The 18589-nt window shown below is 40.6% G+C and overlaps 1 protein-coding gene across 1 annotated transcript in view; it reads right to left on the reverse strand.

The window, feature by feature from the left end:
• LOC101634294 (histone-arginine methyltransferase CARM1-like) overlaps positions 1–18589 on the reverse strand; it is a gene marked incomplete at its 5' end in the record, with an annotated part of 146709 nt that overhangs the window by 4622 nt on the left and 123498 nt on the right. Inside the window, 4 exons of the mRNA XM_004678001.1 lie at positions 4665–4802; positions 6569–6658; positions 9153–9238; positions 10393–10474. Of these exons, the coding sequence (XP_004678058.1) occupies positions 4665–4802; positions 6569–6658; positions 9153–9238; positions 10393–10474 (396 nt within the window). The remainder of the gene's footprint in view (positions 1–4664; positions 4803–6568; positions 6659–9152; positions 9239–10392; positions 10475–18589) is intronic.

Here is an 18589-nt window from a genome sequence, read left to right on the forward strand (position 1 = left end):
GCAAGGTAACATGAAGAAATGCTCCCAGAAAGCTGCACCAGCACCCACTGTTACTTCATGAAATCACGCACAACAGCTTCTCTCTAGAATTCCTTTTGATGCAGCTGTTCAAATATATAGCTGCTGAGAGAGTTTCTCTTGGGGACATTCAAGACATACCATTTTGATGATGACTATTAGCATCAGAACTTGAAGCTCCCCAAACTTAAGTTCTTTAATCAGCACTTTTCCTACTTTTATAAAACACAAAGCTCATCAAACTCTCTGTAAACCAAGTCCCCTGACAATCCGGGGCACAGACCTTCATGGGAATCCCCAAATTTTAAGTTGTGTTTCAAAACATAGTATAAGGAACTAGGTTAATATAAATTATGTTTCATAGCACAGGAAAAGTGGTTGAGCAAGATTCAATAACCAGCCTATATATTTTTTCAATGACTTTTTATATCTATTTTCATGTCATATAAAATATAGATTACATAAATATCAGACATGTATAAATCCACAGAAATGTGCATACATAAAGAGATTATATAGAGTATACAGTAAGGTATAGCAGCAAGAACTTAGTTTTGTGCTTTCTATTATTGTTATTGTTATTACACTAGGGCAGGAATATAATTAAAAGATCAATGTTAGTCTACTTGGGGGACACAAGACAAAATGTTCTTACTCATAGATGCACATGATCAAAAAGGCTTGGAGACCACTTCTGTGAACTTTAGGGAAGATGTACATGATCAAAAAGGCTTGGAGACCACTTCTGTGAACTTTAGGGATATAAATTTCACAAAGTTCATGAAAACGATAACTTCTATTTTATTGTTGGAGTAATAAAATGAATGACAGTCTGAGAATGATGGGAGGCTGTCAAAAAAAAAAAAAAGTGCTAACTATACGACCACACATGATCCTGGCAGGGAAGGAAAGGGCAGTGATTGTCACACCTGTGTGGTTGCACAGGGAGTTCTCCCAGGAGGTCAGAGTTGCAAAGAACATTTGACAATAAGGAAGGGGAAGATCCTATCCAAGGCAGAACAAAGAGGTTGTACCTATCTGGAAAAAAAATAAAAGAGCATGAAACATTGACCTTCAAAAAGCTCTGAGGTTTACAGAAAATACCAAGTGAAATCAGAATTTTATTTTCTTTTTTCAGGGAACAAAAATAGGTTTTGTTTTAAAAATCAGAATTTTAAGACACATGACTGATGAGATATGAGCACAAGAAAGAGAAATGGAATTAAGTTTTAGTGTCACCTATTCTGTACTATTTACTATCCTATGTTCTCTTAATATTTGCAAAATCCTAGTGAGACAATCACTATAAATTTTTACTTTACAGATGATGAAGTGAGCAAAATGAGGAGCAAGAGAGATTCATTAGCATGCCCGAGATCATTCAAGCACCAACCAGTGCACAGAAGAGACAGGTGCCAAACCAGTGTACATTAGAACCCAATTCTGGTCTCCTGTCTGTACCGAAGGATGCTACTCTGACATACAGACCTTGTTCATTTCTTCCTCCCTTTATTCCTTCTGTACCCTTCGCCGATTTCTTCTTTCAATCTGCCAAACTAGTCCTTAACAAAAAAGGGATCATTCATTCACTCATGCCTCCGTCCTCCACTTAGTCATTCTACCACACTGCTGAGTTGCTGAACAATATTAAGTGAGAAGAGATCCACGGGCCAGTAAGACTTGGGCTCTCTATATAAGATGCTCACACTCAGGATAATGATAGCCAAACAACACTGGTGTATAATGAAGGCAGAGGGCGGCAGGAACCCGTGGGATCATAAGCAGGAGCAGGAGAGGTAACAGTTTGCTTCCTTTTTAGCGATTAGAGGAACGACAGACAGAAGGGTAGGAAAATATGACTGATAAGATGAAACTCAAGATAGTTCAGAAGAAGTAAAGGAAAAATAAGATTCACGCACCTATTACTTTCTAAGGTACCTTAAAATAAAATTATTAGAAAACAAAGAAATGTTATGCTGGTTTGCAAAAAGCAGAAAAGGCAACATTCAAAAACATCAGGCAGATGTGGGCTATTGCTCCTTAGCACTTTTTTTCTTTTTTAGAACTGGTCATTAAACAGATGGTTTATGAGGAAGAAAGTGGTAGCTTCCTGGATGAACATGACACAAGTCAGCATTTTCCATTTTTCCTCCTGGAAGTCATCCAAAAGCAAGGAAAACAGACACTGCAGACCATAGACCTCATGTTCTGCAAAATCAGGAGAAAAATAAATCTGCTGTCTCTAACTTACATGGATGGTCTGCGAAAGCACATGAGATTGGTTGGAAGCCGCATGGGGAGAAGTAGAGACGTGCAAAGCCCAGGGGAGCGGAGCCCAGAAAGTGCTACCTAAAGTGAGGGGCATTTTCTGAAATGCAAGCGGTTCAACAGGGTGGCTGTCACAGCCTGTGTAGGCACTGGGTGAGCTCGGCTACAGGGGCAGAAGTGCCCCTGCAGCTGGAACATGCTGGAGCAACCTAAAGCAGAAGGGGAGAGTGTGATTTGTGGGAAGCAGAATGATGCACAGGAGAGAGTTTGCAAAACATTATGAAGACTCTCCAAAACTGCTTGGTAGGAATTTATCACCCACTGATTGGTTGATAAACACCAGGACATCAATACAAGGACACTATTAGAAGAAAAGCAGAAATGTACAGCAAAATTTACTAATAGATGGAAACTATATATAACTTTTATGAAGGAAGGTGATGATGCAGACATAAAATAACTGAAGGAAGAGGACATATCTTAATGTCCTGATATGAAAATATCTTTGAGATGCACTGGTAAGTGAGAAAACTGGTAAACAATGTTGCCTTGTACAAAAAATAGGGGGGGGGGAAGACTCAAAACAGCTGTCCCTCAGCATAAAACACGTATGTTCTGGTCTATATTTAGTTTCAGAGAAGTATTTTGAAGGGGACACTGATATCCTGGATATTTCTAGAGGGGAAGGCTATGAATTTCAAATTATTTCAAAATAATCTTAGAGGAGACAGGCTTTGGGGAGGGTTAGTCTGAAGTTAGGAACTCCTAGAGGGTATCTGGGGGAATTATTTGAACTGCCATTCTTTTGAAGTCAGAAGCACAGCTAAGGTCAATGAATAGAATTTATATGAAGATAAAGGGCCTGTACGTGTCACTGTCTGCTATCTCAGACAGTGGCAGTGCCAGCAAGGGTAGGCAACATATTCATTTCCCTACATTTTTTTGGTGTTTTTTGTTTGTTTGTTAGTTTGTTTTGCCAATCTCATCAATCCCCAAATAATTTTCCAAGTTTACATCTAGTTGTTTTGATGCATTTCCTTAAATGTTAGTAAAGCTAAGTAACTTCTCATATGGTCATCAACTATCATTGATTTCTACTTTAGATATCTCTGATATTAAAAAAAAAGTTATCCTAGCTACTAGACGTAGTAGCTAGCAGACAGTGACACGTACAGGCCCTTTGATGCTCCTGTTACTATTCCTAGCCATCTCATGTGGAAATATTCATGTCACTATGCAGGCTATTGTTCAAGGATATTTAGTAAAGAATTCTTTTCAATGACAAAATAAAAATTTAGAAGCAAACACAACACTGACCAAGGACTTTTAAGAAGATACTATCATATATACATACTTAACTATCAGGCATTTATTAAAAAGAGCACAGCAAAATTATCTGTAGTCAGGGTTTATTACTAAATGAAAACTTGGCAGTATAGACTGCCTTGTAAAAAAAAAAAAAGAGCAACAAAAACAACAAACAAAACACCCTAAAATGATGGTACTTGTTGACATCTATACAGAAAATCACCTGAAAGGATGCAGACCAATAAGCCATATCTGGGCGTGAGGTGAGGGGTGCGAGTGTGGGTAGACTTAGATAAGCAAACTCCAAGTTTAATAGCTCTAAGTGTGTATGTGAGCACATTAGGTTTTAATAATGACAGAAATGAGTGTTCTAATAACTGAAGGGTTCATTTGTGAGGTGGTGAGCCCTTGGAGTGTTCAAGTTCTGGGGGATGGGAGGGAGGGAGATAGAAGGGCAGAGGCTGAATGACAGGACTGCTGAGTATCCTTGATGTCCCAGTGCCAGTGAAGCACTGTGGTACTCCTCCCTCCTCTGTCTCACTCAGGTGAAGCTCCAACAAGTGAAAGAGAGCAAGTGTTTTCAAAAGGAGATAAAGGAATCACTGCAGAGAAATCATGGAAATTCATTGCAGAAGGAAGCAGCCAGTTCTGACACTGTCTCTGCAATGCCTTTCCCCTGCAGCACAGATCAATTCTGCTATTCTAAATTAGGGAGTGTGTGGCTAGACAGAGGTAAAGGAGTCCTGGAAGCTGAGGTGGGATGTAAAGTGCTTGATAACTGAAGCCTCTGGCAAGCTCCCATGAGCTGATGGATTTCCTTCCTTCTTCCATGGCCTCATGGAGAACACTGACATTGAGTTATCTGAAGCTCCTCTTCCTTCCACATTCAATGTGAGGGTGACATCTGAGGCATCATAGCTGAGGACACCTGTGCAAACTGGGCCACACCTTTACAAAGCCTGCTGTCCACTTCTGATGCTGAAGTCTCAGGGGCTTGCTGCCTTCCCCCTACTCATAGCCTCAGGGCCTGGGAGGCAGAGGTGGGACAGTGTCTGTACTTTCCTGCTTACCGTTTATTGGCTACAAACAGCACTTTTCCTGAGAGTGTCTCCCCTTCCTTGGCAAAGAGAGGAGTCTGAAGAAGGCACCGCACCTGATACCAATGGGTCAGAGGTTCAGTTGGGGCCGTTGACAGCCAAACCGTTACCCTAAGGGACAAGAACAGAATTAAAAGCCAGTTAGGCTCCAGGTCTATAGTAATGGATTGGACTGGGGATTTAGGTTGTTAATTCCATTGCTTTTGACTCATGACATCTTTTTCAGATAAGGATAGCTCAATTTATTGAGCGATTATTATGTGCTGGGTACTGCAGTGAGAGTATTATGAATATTATTCTGTTAAATCTATACAGCCTATGACGTAGACCCACAGTGGACAAAGGAGCTGTCCAATGCTACACAGATGATAGCTGGAGAGCCATGCTTCACAACCATGAACTTGCCCAAACTGTGAATCTATATTTCTGAATCAGGCATTATTAGAAGTACAATGGGTAAAATAAGAGCTGATCTGTTTGAAAATGTGGCGGGATAAGAATTCTCAAGTCTGGACTCTTATTGCTCATGCTCTCTTGTTTAGCACAGTTTCTGGGGCACATGGACTCTGTCTTTTCTTCCACTCTGAGCTCCTGTATGTGTGTGTGTTTAAATTGATGTTCTTCATTTTATATGGTCATTCTGTGCTTTGAACACAGAGGTGACCTGTCCAGGGTCGGGCGGTGATTGTTGGCTTACAGGGGAATAAGGCATACATTAAGCAGGGGGACACTTTCCAGAGGGTCAGTTATGGTTTGAAGGTTCTTGGGAGAAATTTTACATAATCTAAGCACCAAGTAGAATAAACCACTTTTATGCAAACTATACTCTTCTATGTTATAGAATAGGAAGCAATGTTCTACAGATTTTTAGGATAAAACATTTAATTACAAAGAAATGCCCATCTTGATACTTTGCCCACAAACTCATTTACTTATAATATTAATGGGGAAAACGTACAGTTTCCTTGAACAGACATGATATGCTGAGTAAGAATCATTTACGTGCGTTTTCTTCTTCCCTTCTGATTGTTAGCCTATAAAAGACTTCTGGAAATCCCCTCCTTCCCTGAGGTTCTCAGGCTTCCAGAGCTTTATCACAGACAATGGGCACTTCTTTTGCAGGTGTAGTGATGAGCCTGGATATTTTTCTCCTAGAGAAGTTTTCCTGCTGCCTGGTCATATGAACCAGATTAAATTTTTTTGCTACTTGAAACAGAGGGAACGCTTGGAGGCAGAAAGGAAGTCAGGAGGAGAGTGGAGATGTGGGGGTCACAGAAGAGGTGCTATCCCTACAAAGATACAATACGATGACCGCCAACTTGAAGGTGTTGATTTTTCTTTTCTCTGCATAGTTCAAACACTTAAGAAGGGAATGGAAAATACATGGATAGAGAAGAGACCTAACATTACAATGAGCATTAGCAACACAGGCCTCCTTGATCTTGTGAGAGGGAATTTGGCTTGTGGAACTGAAGGCTGGGGGGACAGCAGTGCAAAGTGTGCATCCAGGTATCACCCAGCCACGAGTGGCTGCATAACCAGGTGAGATGGAGTCATGCTGGGACTTGGGAGCCCCATTATTCTGGAAGAGATCAAAGAAATAAAGCACAAGTGCTTTCTCATTTCTCAGATGCCCAGCCAATTGGTTAAAAAGGATTTCCATTATTTTAGCCAGGGTTAATATTCCACTTTGGAAAACTTTCTCACTTTCATTTCATCTGGAAATCTAGAGGAATCACTTACATCAGTGCTTATTATTATTATTTTTTTAATGCAGAGAGACAAATGCTGTTATTGAAATTAATTCTTAAAAACTTTCAGGTTATTGTTAGAAACAGTAAGGATAGAGATAGGCAAAGAACAATGGTGATACCTACAGAGATCCAACAAAGGCCACGTCAAACCAGAAGGCCAGGCCATGGACGAGGCCGGACTGTGCTATCTGGAACACAAAGGGGATTTCTACTCTGCAAGGAAATAAAACAGGAAACAAAGGAAAAATACTTGGAGTTATATATATATATTTTTGGGGTTCTTGACACTAGATACATTTGTGAGATCAGTGGGGACATTCACAGAACATTTTCTTTTTCTCTTAAGCACTTCTACTGTGGCAGCAAGGTTCTCTTGGTCTGTGACTAATGGGTGATGCCATACATTTGAGGGTATTGCTTCTTGACAAAACTCTGCAAGGCTCACATGGCTGTGCTGCAATGACCCAGAACTCCACAGGGCGAGTGCAGCCTCCAGAGCTGGGGCTGACTACTAAGGAGGCAAATGACTCAGGACAGGTGACAACCATCCTTCAAGAAGTGAAAACATGCGCTGTGGCAGCTCCCTCACAAGGGCCTTCAGAGGGGAAAGATTTTTCTGCCTCTAAAAAATGAAGTGGATCACAAGGGGGGGCATCAAACTCAGAAGGTCACTGTCATGGTTCATTAGTTTTTCCAGGGAGGCAATTTAACTCTCTTCCTTCACCTCAGGTTTCAGCTCGACTCCCACAGAAGCAGGCCTGGTCTATGCCAAATGCAGAATCACCGGGAGAGAAAGCATATTGGAAAAGATGCACTAAAATCTAGATGCTGAAACTGTTTTAGGCATGGAAACTTGGAACTAAATGATCTGAACCATAATTTCCTCTTTTATTGAAGGGTTATAAAATCTTTCCTTTTTTTTTTTTTTTTAAGATTCTTCTACACGTCAAGTGAAAAAAAAATTGTAGACGGTTTGCAAGCATTAGTGTTTCATAATTATAAGGGGCCTTGTTCATTGGTAGGGCTTCACTGCTGTGTAAGGAGACTTATTTTAGCAAGTGTTCTAGAGATTTTCATAGGAAGTTATATATTATTTGTAACTATGTGTCCCCAAACGACTGATTTGTACCTTACAACAATCAGAGTATTGTTAGTGTTTTCCAATTGTAGTTGTGGAATCAAATTTATCATTTTTGCATTCCTTTCAATGGACCAAGAGCACCTCAAGAAAAGAGTTAAAGAAAAAACTTATTGTACTTGTGCCTCTGCCAGCCAAGTTACCTGCCACACAGCAGAATTCCAACAAACAATTGCTGAATTAATGCACAAGTGAAACGGATGTTATCTCTAGAAAGTCAACACAGACACAACTCAAAAAGCACCTGGGTCTCACAAACAGCCAGTGAAGCCCCTGGAAATTGATATTGTCTGGGTCTATGGACATTATTAAAAGCTGTTTCTAAACCCAGTTAACTTGCTCTGAGCACAGAGTAGGATTGCACTTCCCCTTCCCCAGAGCTCAGGCACTGACATGGTTTACTCTGACCAGTTAGATGTAAACAGAAATGAGCGGGGCTGGTGCTTACTGCTAGTGCATTTTGCCTTGCTACTGTTTCCGCAGTGACGGGCATTGTTCCAGATAGAGGCTGCTGTCCCAGCCTGAGGGCAGAGGTGTGTGATGCTGCACAGAAGTACTACTGGTGCACAGTCAGTAGATGGGGCAGGGAATAAAGACACTTGTAATTACTATATACCACTGAGTTTTCTTTTTATTACAGCCTGTGCGAACCGATACAACTTCCTCAGTCCTTTGTGGTCATAACACAGATGATGGTTTGCACTAGCCAGCTGTGTCTTCCAAAGCCAGTCTCTTGTTCCCTCAGAACCCTTGACAGATTTTAATCTGTTTGGGTCCTAAATTTATTGCCTAGAAATAAAAAAATTGACCATAGACTTTCTTATGGAGAAAAGAGCAAAATACCAGTGAAAGACCATCTCAGGGGATTCACATCACCATCTGAGAAATGAGTCTTTACTTCAGAGTCTCTTCAAGTGGGAGGAAAGAAGATAAGAGAAGCATTTATCGAGTGTCCTCTTTGGATTGAGTCAGTGCCGTACAGAGCCTGCCAGTTTCCTACATGGTTCGTGGGAAAGCACTCAGCAAGCTGTATCTCTTCCCCATGGCATTATTTCAGGCACCAGCCTTGGTGGGTGATTAAAACGTCCAGACTCTGGGGAGTTCTGAATGGAGAAAATCCTATCTCTCACATACTTACTAATTCGTGGTCTTATGCACCTTCTTGCTCCCCTCTGCCTCACATCTGTCCTGGGTAAATGGGGATAACAGTACCGATTGCACATATTTGTTTGAGGAATAAATGTGACATGACATGCAAAGGGCTCAGAACAGTATCTGGCTACATAAGAAAAAGCTACTACTATCTTTTTTCCATTTGTTTCTTAAAAGAAAATGCCTCCTGTGAAGGAGGCATTCTTATCAGCTGCACTATTGATATTGATATTACTGAAATTCAGTATTATCACTTCAATTTGTGATAAGTGGAATGAGTACTGATGAATCATTTGTGTGTGCAACTTACACCTAAAATCTCTCCCCTGTGTGAGCAGTAAAATTCTGCATGAAGTTTTGGGGATGGGAGAGGAGGAGAGATTTTAAAACTCAAGAGTAACAGTGATTTATACAAACCTGTGGAGGTCTGCCTCTTTAGCATCCATAAAGTTTACTGTGTACTTGACTGTTCGAGCCATCAAAATTCTAATATCAAATGTGTCCTTGGAAGGGGAAAAAAATAAAAAAAGCAACATTATCTTTCTCTCAGGATAAACTTAACTCTAGCAAGATCACAGTGTAGCTTTCTTCCTGAAATATTAAGTCGGTAAGAGTTAGGATTTAGAAGGCAACATTTAATAATAAAAGCTAGCCATTATTAAATGCTTTCCATCTGCCAACCACTAAGATCCTCATGTCTCTGGATCAAGTATCTAGTATTCCTTCAACCTTGTAAAATTTACATCTTCTCCATGTTCCAAGAAGTCCCAGAGGAATTTAGCCCACTTCAGCTCCAGGTGTGGCATGTGACGGTAGGTTGGCAGATCAGGGCATTAATTTCCTCCTGAAGACAGTGACTGGTTCACAGATGGACACATGAGCCAGAGTAAAGCAATCAGACTCTATCGAAACTAATTCTCATGTAGCTGCCCAAGTTATTTGGAAAGGCAGGTTTTCTTTTAGGACTTAAGAGGTGTAAGAGTCTGAGTTTGGAACCCTTTGCTATCATGACAGGAGATCCTGTCAGGGAACAAAGTTAAGTCAGAGGAAGGTGAAATAAATGATGAGGACAGAGAAATTAGATCTTCGTGACACTGTCGGAACTCCTGCCACAGGTCCCTGAAGCAAGCTCTATTTTCCAGGCTTGGCAATTCTTAAGGATCTTTAATTCCATTTTAGTATGCCAGTTTGGGTTGAGATTTCTTTCAATTATAATAGAAACAGTTTGAGATCATGCAAACTAGCTCTCCAAGGCTACATAGCTAGGTAGAGCCATAACTGAAACCCAAGTCTGCCTGACAGTTGCAATGCCTTCTTTCTCTTATGCCTTGAACCAAGAGATCAGCAGATGATGTGAATTACTGAATACATATGAGGGTTGAGTGTGTGCCCAGGGTGGGTCAGGGTAGTGGGGGAATTAAAGGTTACTTAAATCTCCTTGGCTTTTGACAGTACAATTCTCTGAGAATTTTCTTAACTAATTGGAGTATCAGAGCTGGAAGACTTGAAAGCCTTTTTTTTTTTTTTTGTCTCCCATGATGAATCAGCAAGGTCTGGCAGCACAGTGCATCCCATGTGCATGAGTGAATGAGTAAATTAATGAATGAACCAACAGAAAAAACACATGGGGGGAAAGCTGTAAAGAGAATGCACTTACTACTATTGGCTGTCTAAAGTATTCATCCACTGCAGCACCTCGGAGACTGGACAGGTTAACCCCATAGAAGCACTGCTGATACCTACAATGGATTGGACAAAGAAACACCATTCATTTTACCTCTCACCTCAGAACCCCACCCCCTTATACAGGTCCTTTAAGTGAGGTCTTTTGAGTCAGCCCTGGAGTGAGTATGAGAACAAGTGAAGGGCATATGGTCTGTGAGGAGTGGCAAAGAGGTAAGTGGGAATTCAAATTCGCTTAGGGAATCTATGGACTTGTACTTGACTGAGGTGAAGAAAGAGAAGTGGGGGAGTTAGTCAAGGTGAAGGAAATTATTTGGGTGAGATGACTAACAATGGTATTTGGAGTCAGGCAAGTCCTGAACCCTTGACTCATGCTCTGTGACACACTATCCAAGTTTCAACATACAAGTCCCTGGCCCTCTTATCTTCTAGGGCACAACTTTAGATCTCCAGAGCCTCCAGCTACTTTTGCTATTCTAGAAAATAGATTTCCCCTTATTGGTCTTCCATAGCACTAACTTGCACCTTTGCTTTGGTGGTTTATAGCAGGCAGAGTCACAAGTGAGGGAGGACTGAACCTTCTGGTGAAATGGAACTATCTCCTCATGTGCACATTTCTTCCTGATTCTGTGGTCAGTGACATCTGAACCATGGAAACTGGCAAACTCTATAAATCACATAGCCTTCTCTCAGTGAGCTAGACATAAAGCATTTACCTTTATATATATATATATATATATATATATATATACACACATATACATATATATATATACATATATATATATATACACATATATATATATGTATGTATGTTACCTTTATGTACCTCTGTATTCAGGCCATGTCTGAAACATACCAGGTATTCTGTGTCAGCCTGGCTAATGGTCTTGACTATTTAGAACAGAGATCTAGGGTAATGATCAAAAGGTCCTTTATTCACAGGGCCAGTGACTAGTTGTAGGCCCTAGGAAAGTAACTAAACTCTGCCTCAGCAGATGGAAATAATTATAAGCTCACTTTGTAGCATTCGAGTAAGAGTTAAATGAGTTAATACAAAGTAAACCTCTCTGAGCAACGCTGGCATTATGTTACCTCTACATCGGTATGCACTATTACTTTCTGAACTTCACCTAAGATCAGCATCAGAGACTAGGGCAGTGTTTCCCAATCTGACTGTGCCTGGGATTATTTGGGGGATCTTGTTAAAAACTCAAATTCCTAGGTCCAACTCCAAAAGGCTTGGGGCCTTACCATGACAGACTGAAAAACTTTATTCTAATTGAAAAGATACTTCCCTAATGTGTGTGTATGTGTGTGCATGTGTGCACTGCATAGATTGTGAATCAGAGAGTAATTCACCAGCCCCTATTCTCCCCCCTGCCACACATGCAAAACTACAGGGAGGAGAGAAAAAAACAACATGGAATAAATTAACAAAATTTGGGTGCAGTTAGATTTTGGTGCAGTTGACCAGCTACACAGTGAGGCTCTGAATCAGAAATCTAGGACTCACATACCCTCTGGAGAAAGTGAGGCAGGAAGCCCAACACTGTTAAGTCAAAGGTTTGTCCTACACACTTGCTGCACACCACTGACTGATTTATGCTTCCCAAGGCCTGTCCACTTCTCTCCTCTGAGCCTTTGGTTAGTCTCCTCTCTATCTACAAGGCCCCTTTCCTTTTTTACCCTGTTAATTTCTACTTAGTTGTTAAGATACAACTCATTTATTTCCATTGAAAGTTAAAAAACTTGGTGCTACATTTAGACATTTAAGTTTTATCCACATATAACATATATTAAGTTTTACTCAGCTATATTTTCTTACTCATTTCTGTATATTTAGCACTTACCATGAACCTACCATACTGTTAAGGCTAAGCATATCTACCTTTATGTATTTATTTAATGAATGAATTGAGAACCTGGTGCCCTAAGTGTGGGCACAGGTGCCAATAAGTATAATGAAGAAACCAAAAATAATTCACCCAAGTTTCTTCAGCTTTATTACTTGTTTTTTAATCTTCTTCTACCAAGGGTTTTAGCTAAGCTGACACACAGGTAAAATCATGAGAGTGCTGTATATCATTTTATAAATATACATATTGAAAACAAGATCCCTAACATAAAAAAAAAATGCTTGGAAAGGCCCTCCCTGGTGGTGCAGCATGTTAAAACACATTACTAAGAAGCTAAAGCCATTTCAGCATGAGTTTTTTTTTTTAAATCAAGATATCTCTTTAAAAAAAAAAAAAAGATTTATTTATTCATACAGAACTGGGGTATAAGCCAGTGGTGCAGATTCTTCACCAGAGACAGAATGGGGAGCAGAACAGGAGATCGATGAAGTACACTGATGAGGGGAGCAGTAGGCGGGTCAGGAGAGGTCTGTGGCACCAGGTGGGTCTCCCCCGGGGCGGGGATTAAACTTGGAGTGAAGCCACTACAAATAGCTTGCAGTGCTGTGTCCTAATCCACTGTGCATCCAGGGAGGGTCTAGACAGACCCACTTTTTTTTTTTTTTTTAAAGATTTATTTATTTATTCATACAGAACTGGGGTACAGGCCAGAAGCTCAGGGGCGGTGAGAGGCTTCACCAGAGACAGAGTGGGGAGCAGAACAGGCAGATCAATGAAGTACACTGCTGAGGGAAGCAGTGGGCGGGTCAGGAGAGGTCTGGCTCGCCATGTGGTCTCCTCCTGGGCAGGAGGCAGGCGGGAATCGAACTCATGCGGAAGTGGCTTCAGATTCTCAGTGCTGTGCTTTAACCCGCCGCGCCACCAGGGAGGGCCCGACAGACCCACTTTTAATCCTCTATAAAGACTGGCCAAATCTGCATTCCCATCAGCAGTGTAGAAGGGTTCCCTTTTCTCCACATCCTCACCAGCCCTTGTTTCTGTTATTTTCAATGTGGGTCATTCTGAGAGGTATAAAATTATAGCTCATTGTGCTCTTGGTTTTCATTTCCTTGATGTGATGAACATTTTTTCTTTTTCTTTCTTTTTTTTTGTTTAAGATTTATTTATTTATTTGTGCATACAGAACTGGGGTATAGGCCAGAGACACAGGGGCGGTGAGAGGATTCACCAGAGACAGCGTGAGGAGGAGAACAGGCAGATCGACGAAGTACACTGCTGAGGGGAGCAGCGGGTCGGGTTAGGAGTTGTCTGCTGCACCATGTGGTCATCTCCCAGGCAGGCAGGGATCGAACTCATGCGGCAGTGGCATTAGCTTCCTAGTGCTGTGCTTTAACCTGCTGTGCCACCAGAGAGGGCCGAACATTTTGTCTTATGACTATTGGCCACCTATGTCTTCTCTGGAGAAGAACCTATTTAACACTTCTATCCATTTTTGATTGGTTTATTTGTTCTTTTGTTGAATTATATGAGTTCTTTGTATATCTCTGATATCGCAGTGCTATGTATAATAGCCAAACTATAGAAATAACTTAATTGCTCAAAAAACAGGAATGAGTATCAAGAATACACACACACACACTGGAATATTACTCAGTGATCAAGAAAAGATACCCATGATACCCATGCCATTTATGGCAACATGAATAGAGCTGGAGGGATAATGCTCAGTGAAATAAGTCAGAAGGAGAAAGACAAATATCAGATGTGTCACTAATATGTAGAATATAGAGGAACAAAACTTATGATCAGATAATGACAAGCTTAAAAACAAACCCTTGAAAGCTGGGCATAGAACTGGAACATCCAGAAGTGGTAGGGGTGGGGAGGGGAGGGTATGAACAAAGAGAGAAGGAAGCAAGATGAACTATGGTAGAGAACTCTGCACTATTGTAATATCTGATGTGGGGATGCAGTGTTACCTCAATTAAAAATATTTGTTAGGCCGTCCCTGGTGGCGCAGCGGGTAAAAGCACAGCACTAAGAAGCTAAAGTTACTTCCGCATGAGTTCGATTCCCGCCTGCCCTGGAGGAGACCACATGTCGTGGCAGACCTCTCCTGACCTGCCCGCTGCTCCCCTCAGCAGTATACTTCATCGATCTGCCTGTTCTGCTCCCCACTCTGTCTCTGGCGAATCCTCTCACCACTCCTGCGCCTCTGGCCTGTACCCCAGCTCTGTATGCATAAATAAATAAATCTTTAAAAAAAAAACATTTGTTAAAAAAAGTGGGAACGTCAAAAAATAAAAAGTTCTAATGCCTAAATTCCATCCCCCCAATTGTAATGTATTTGATTTATGATGTAGCTCTGTGCTTGTCTATTTCTAAACAGGTGATTCTAAAGTGCAACCAGGGTTGAATAACACTAAGTTAGCTGTTCCAGAATGCTTGCCAAGTAAATGAAAGAGAAAACCTCAAGGACAAAGATATCCCTCCACCTAGTGTGAATGAAGTTGAAAACTTCTCTCTATTCTTTGCATACAACGTCAGCTCTCAGAGGGGATGATTCTGTGCCATTGGCTTTGGGTGTTTGGTAGCAATTAAAACCTATCAGTGTGGTGTAACTGGGCACCATTCCTGGGGCAGACGGAGAGCTATGGGCAAAGAGCCCAGTGGCTGGGTTAGAGACACTTTCTGGCTGGACCATATTTCTAATTCTTTGAAATCCCAAATCTCCTTCTGAAATGCATCATAAAATAATTAAAACAGATGGGAGCTGGCATCCTCTGGGTCTCCTAAGATGCACTGTGGGGGAATGGATTAGGAAATGAATCTGTTGAGTTGGAAACTGGAGATCATTTCTATTGTTTTTTTTAATCGTATGTGGGCTTTATTTTCTAAGTTTACTTATGGCCTCTTTATGACAACTTAAGGCCGTCTGTCTACATGTTTTTTCCTTCTGACTTTAATTTCCAATTATACTCTTCTTTTCCCATTCCCTCCACCTCTACTATAATCTATGTAACATCTGAAGAGTCCAGAAGGAAAGCAATCTTACTACTAGCTATGACCATATATATCCAGAGTACCGAGAGAGGTGCCCCATTTACCATCACATTAGCTTCTCCGGATTATCAACACATAGTCTAGCTTGGAGAAGCATCAGGAGACACTTTCTTCTTTCCCTCCTCTGCCTCACTCTGTCTTTTTTCATCCCCCTCCTCAGCAGATCTCCTTTCTCCACTAATGTGCTCCCACTGTCTTAGAAAAATGGTGGTACAGCCGATGGTTGTTAGGCAGCATTGATCATTCAGATTCAGTAGAGATGAGCTTTATAACACAAGAACACCTTTATCTTGCCAATATGAACAACCCCTTTCATAGCATAACTCAGGGATTTTCTTTAATAATATATTTGTATTTTAATTTCATTCTAATAACAAAATAATCCAACCACCCCCATTAAGAATGTTTCTTTCTCTGAAAAGACCAAAGAAGAAAGAAAAGGAAAGAAGGGAAGAAAGAGATAAACTAGAGATGAAACCTTATTCTGCTATTTGACATTTATAAAATGTATACATATCTTAATGGATTACTATCTACCAGAATTAATAGTCAAGGGTAAGCCAACCTGATGATATATCTATACCTGTATCTTTGGCTATGACCACATCTTTACCTCTAGGATGCGTTTCTACTAAAGAAAGGATCCAATAATGTTGCTGAGGATGGCACAGCAGAAGTGCCATGTAGGAGTAGGATACAATCTAGAAACATATTACATCTGTATTTGGTTTCTTAGATATTCCTTCTTTATAGCAGGGCTTGAGATTCTTTTTATTTTTTTTTTCAGTGTTTCTGCATGAGCAGAATGCAGATATACCATGGGGCAAAGTGATATCTTTGTAAAGATGCTCAGGTAGGGCCCTCCCTGGTGGTGCAGCAGGTTAAAGCACAGCACTAAGAAGTTAAAGCCACTTCACCTAGAGGTGACCCACATGGTATGGCAGACCTCTCCTGACCTACCCGCTGATCCCCTCAGCAGTGTTCTTTGTCAGTTCTGCCTGTTCTGCTCCCCACTCTGTCTCTGGTGAATCCTCTCACTGCCCCTGCATTTCTGGTCTGTACCCCAGTTCTGTATGCATAAATAAATAAAAAAAAATGCTCAGTTAACTTTATCTCTAGCTTTACTGGATTAAACCCCAGCAAATTAATATAACTTATATTTGACATATGCTACAGTAAATACTTTATGTATTTGTAAAAATATGTTTTTTTACTATAAAAAGAGGGAGAAATGGATACACAGTCTTTAATAAAAAACAAATGTCTAATAGTTCCTCTTTTATAGAATACCGTGCTTCTATAAAGAAATCCATGTAGTACCCATAGGTGAGCCACTGTACAGATAGATATTACTGGTTTGAATAAGAATTGTACCTAGGGAAGCATGTATCAGAAGGAAAACTAGATCACTCAAGACAAGATCTCTATGATGAACATCTTTTGCTTGTTCTACCCAGCAAACAATTGTTCTAAATCTTCTGGTAAGCGTTGATACTATTTTCTTCTGGAAGGCACCTTTTCCCCACACTAAATTATTGTACTTTGGAAAATTCTGACTGTTTCTGGTACCAAAGATCAGCATGTGGCCCAGTCACAGCCACTCAAGTGTCCTTACCACCCAAGCCTTCCTTGGTGATGGGCACGGGGTAAGCATTTGCTCAAATGAGAGTGAAGCCTAAGACTTTTGCTTAAACCATTATCAGGAGAAGTAGACATCCATCTATGACTCTATAAATCTGGATTTGCTGGTAACATACTGCTTCTACAAGGGAAAGTCTGAGTGAGGGACAGTGAGACCAGGACCCCATGACAGTGTCTGTGTCCTTGAATCCATATGTGCCTAAGAAGCTGAATCTATTCTTGGCCTTTTGAAAATACATTAGCCAAAAACATTCTTTTTTTTTTTAAGCTTTTCTTCATTAGAATTGGGCACTTAACGCCAAAGTGATAACTGAGAAGAAAACAGTTAATAAATTAAGAGTCTGTCCACATATATGCTATAAACATAACTCTGAGAAACTAGTTTAGCCCAATTCAGCAAAGTTCTAATTCTACAAGGTTTGAACTAAATTGCTTTAGACTAGAGTGTAGAGAACCAGGCCAGGGGGATGTGAGGTGGATGTCTGCTGGTCTTAGCAATTCTGTCTGGAAATAGATCTTTGTGTCAGGTCAGTAATGTGCCTTTGCATTAACTCTCTCTCCTTTCCTGCCTCTCTCTTGTTTCTCCTCACTCTTATTTTATTGGGATTGCTTCTGTAATAAATTGAAGCTTATAAGTTTACTGGTGACCCTGCTTCCTGGGGAAAACAAGCTAAGTCAATCAATACAAAGTATGGCCCTCAGAACCAGACTCTCAAAATGGAATTACTTACAGGCTTAATGACCAAAGATCTTCAATGCTAGTGGGGGTAGGGAATGAAATGCTTAGAGAAGTTTCCTCACAATTACTCATGGTCTTGTCGATCGTTTATTACAATTCAGTAAAGGTAGTAGGTGAAATAATGTTATGGGCTCAATGATGTCAGTGTGCTTGAAGCTTGGGGGCAATGATAATTGCATGAATTGAGGAGTATGCAAGTCTCTATTAAGAGCATTGGAAGCTTTGCAAAATGAATTATAACCTCAAAATAGCAAATTATCAAATTAAGACACATTGTGAAATCCAAAGGACTTCTTAAGCAGAATCTAAGAAAATTTCGATCCATTTGCTACTCCAAGGTCTGAGCTGTCAGATGCAGAAATTGACAAGTAGAAGTCACATTCCTAAAACTGTTCTATCTCTTTAACCCAAGCAATTGTGCTTAACATTAATAGCAGAAGAACTGCAACATATATTGGACATGCAACCTTCGCAGGTCTTATGAATCAAAGTTGGGATCTGACAGGGAACACATAGGGTTCTGAGACCTGGGGTTGGTACTGGGTATGGACAAGGTAGAGTATACTGAAAACAGCTTCCCAGCTCACCTGAATCCTTCATACCTGCAGAAACAGAATTCTTTTCATCTTGTCAGAAGATAATAGCTTTCCCTTGCTTAAAGACTATACAATTTCTCCTGAAGTACATACCTTGCAAGATAATTCTAGTCTCATAATCTGTCTCACAGCCCTTTGTCTTCACACTAAAGGCTCCTTATTGCTGCCAGACTGATAACTCAAGCAGAGTCTGAGCAGAAAGAACAATTATTTTTCTGAGAAGAGTTAACTTACATATCTAAGAAATTGCAGAAAGTGGGTATTTTTTTCTAA

The sequence above is a fragment of the Condylura cristata genome, unplaced genomic scaffold (genome assembly GCF_000260355.1).
Source record: "Condylura cristata isolate star-nosed mole 26May11 unplaced genomic scaffold, ConCri1.0 scaffold00006, whole genome shotgun sequence".
Classification (NCBI taxonomy): domain Eukaryota; kingdom Metazoa; phylum Chordata; class Mammalia; order Eulipotyphla; family Talpidae; genus Condylura; species Condylura cristata.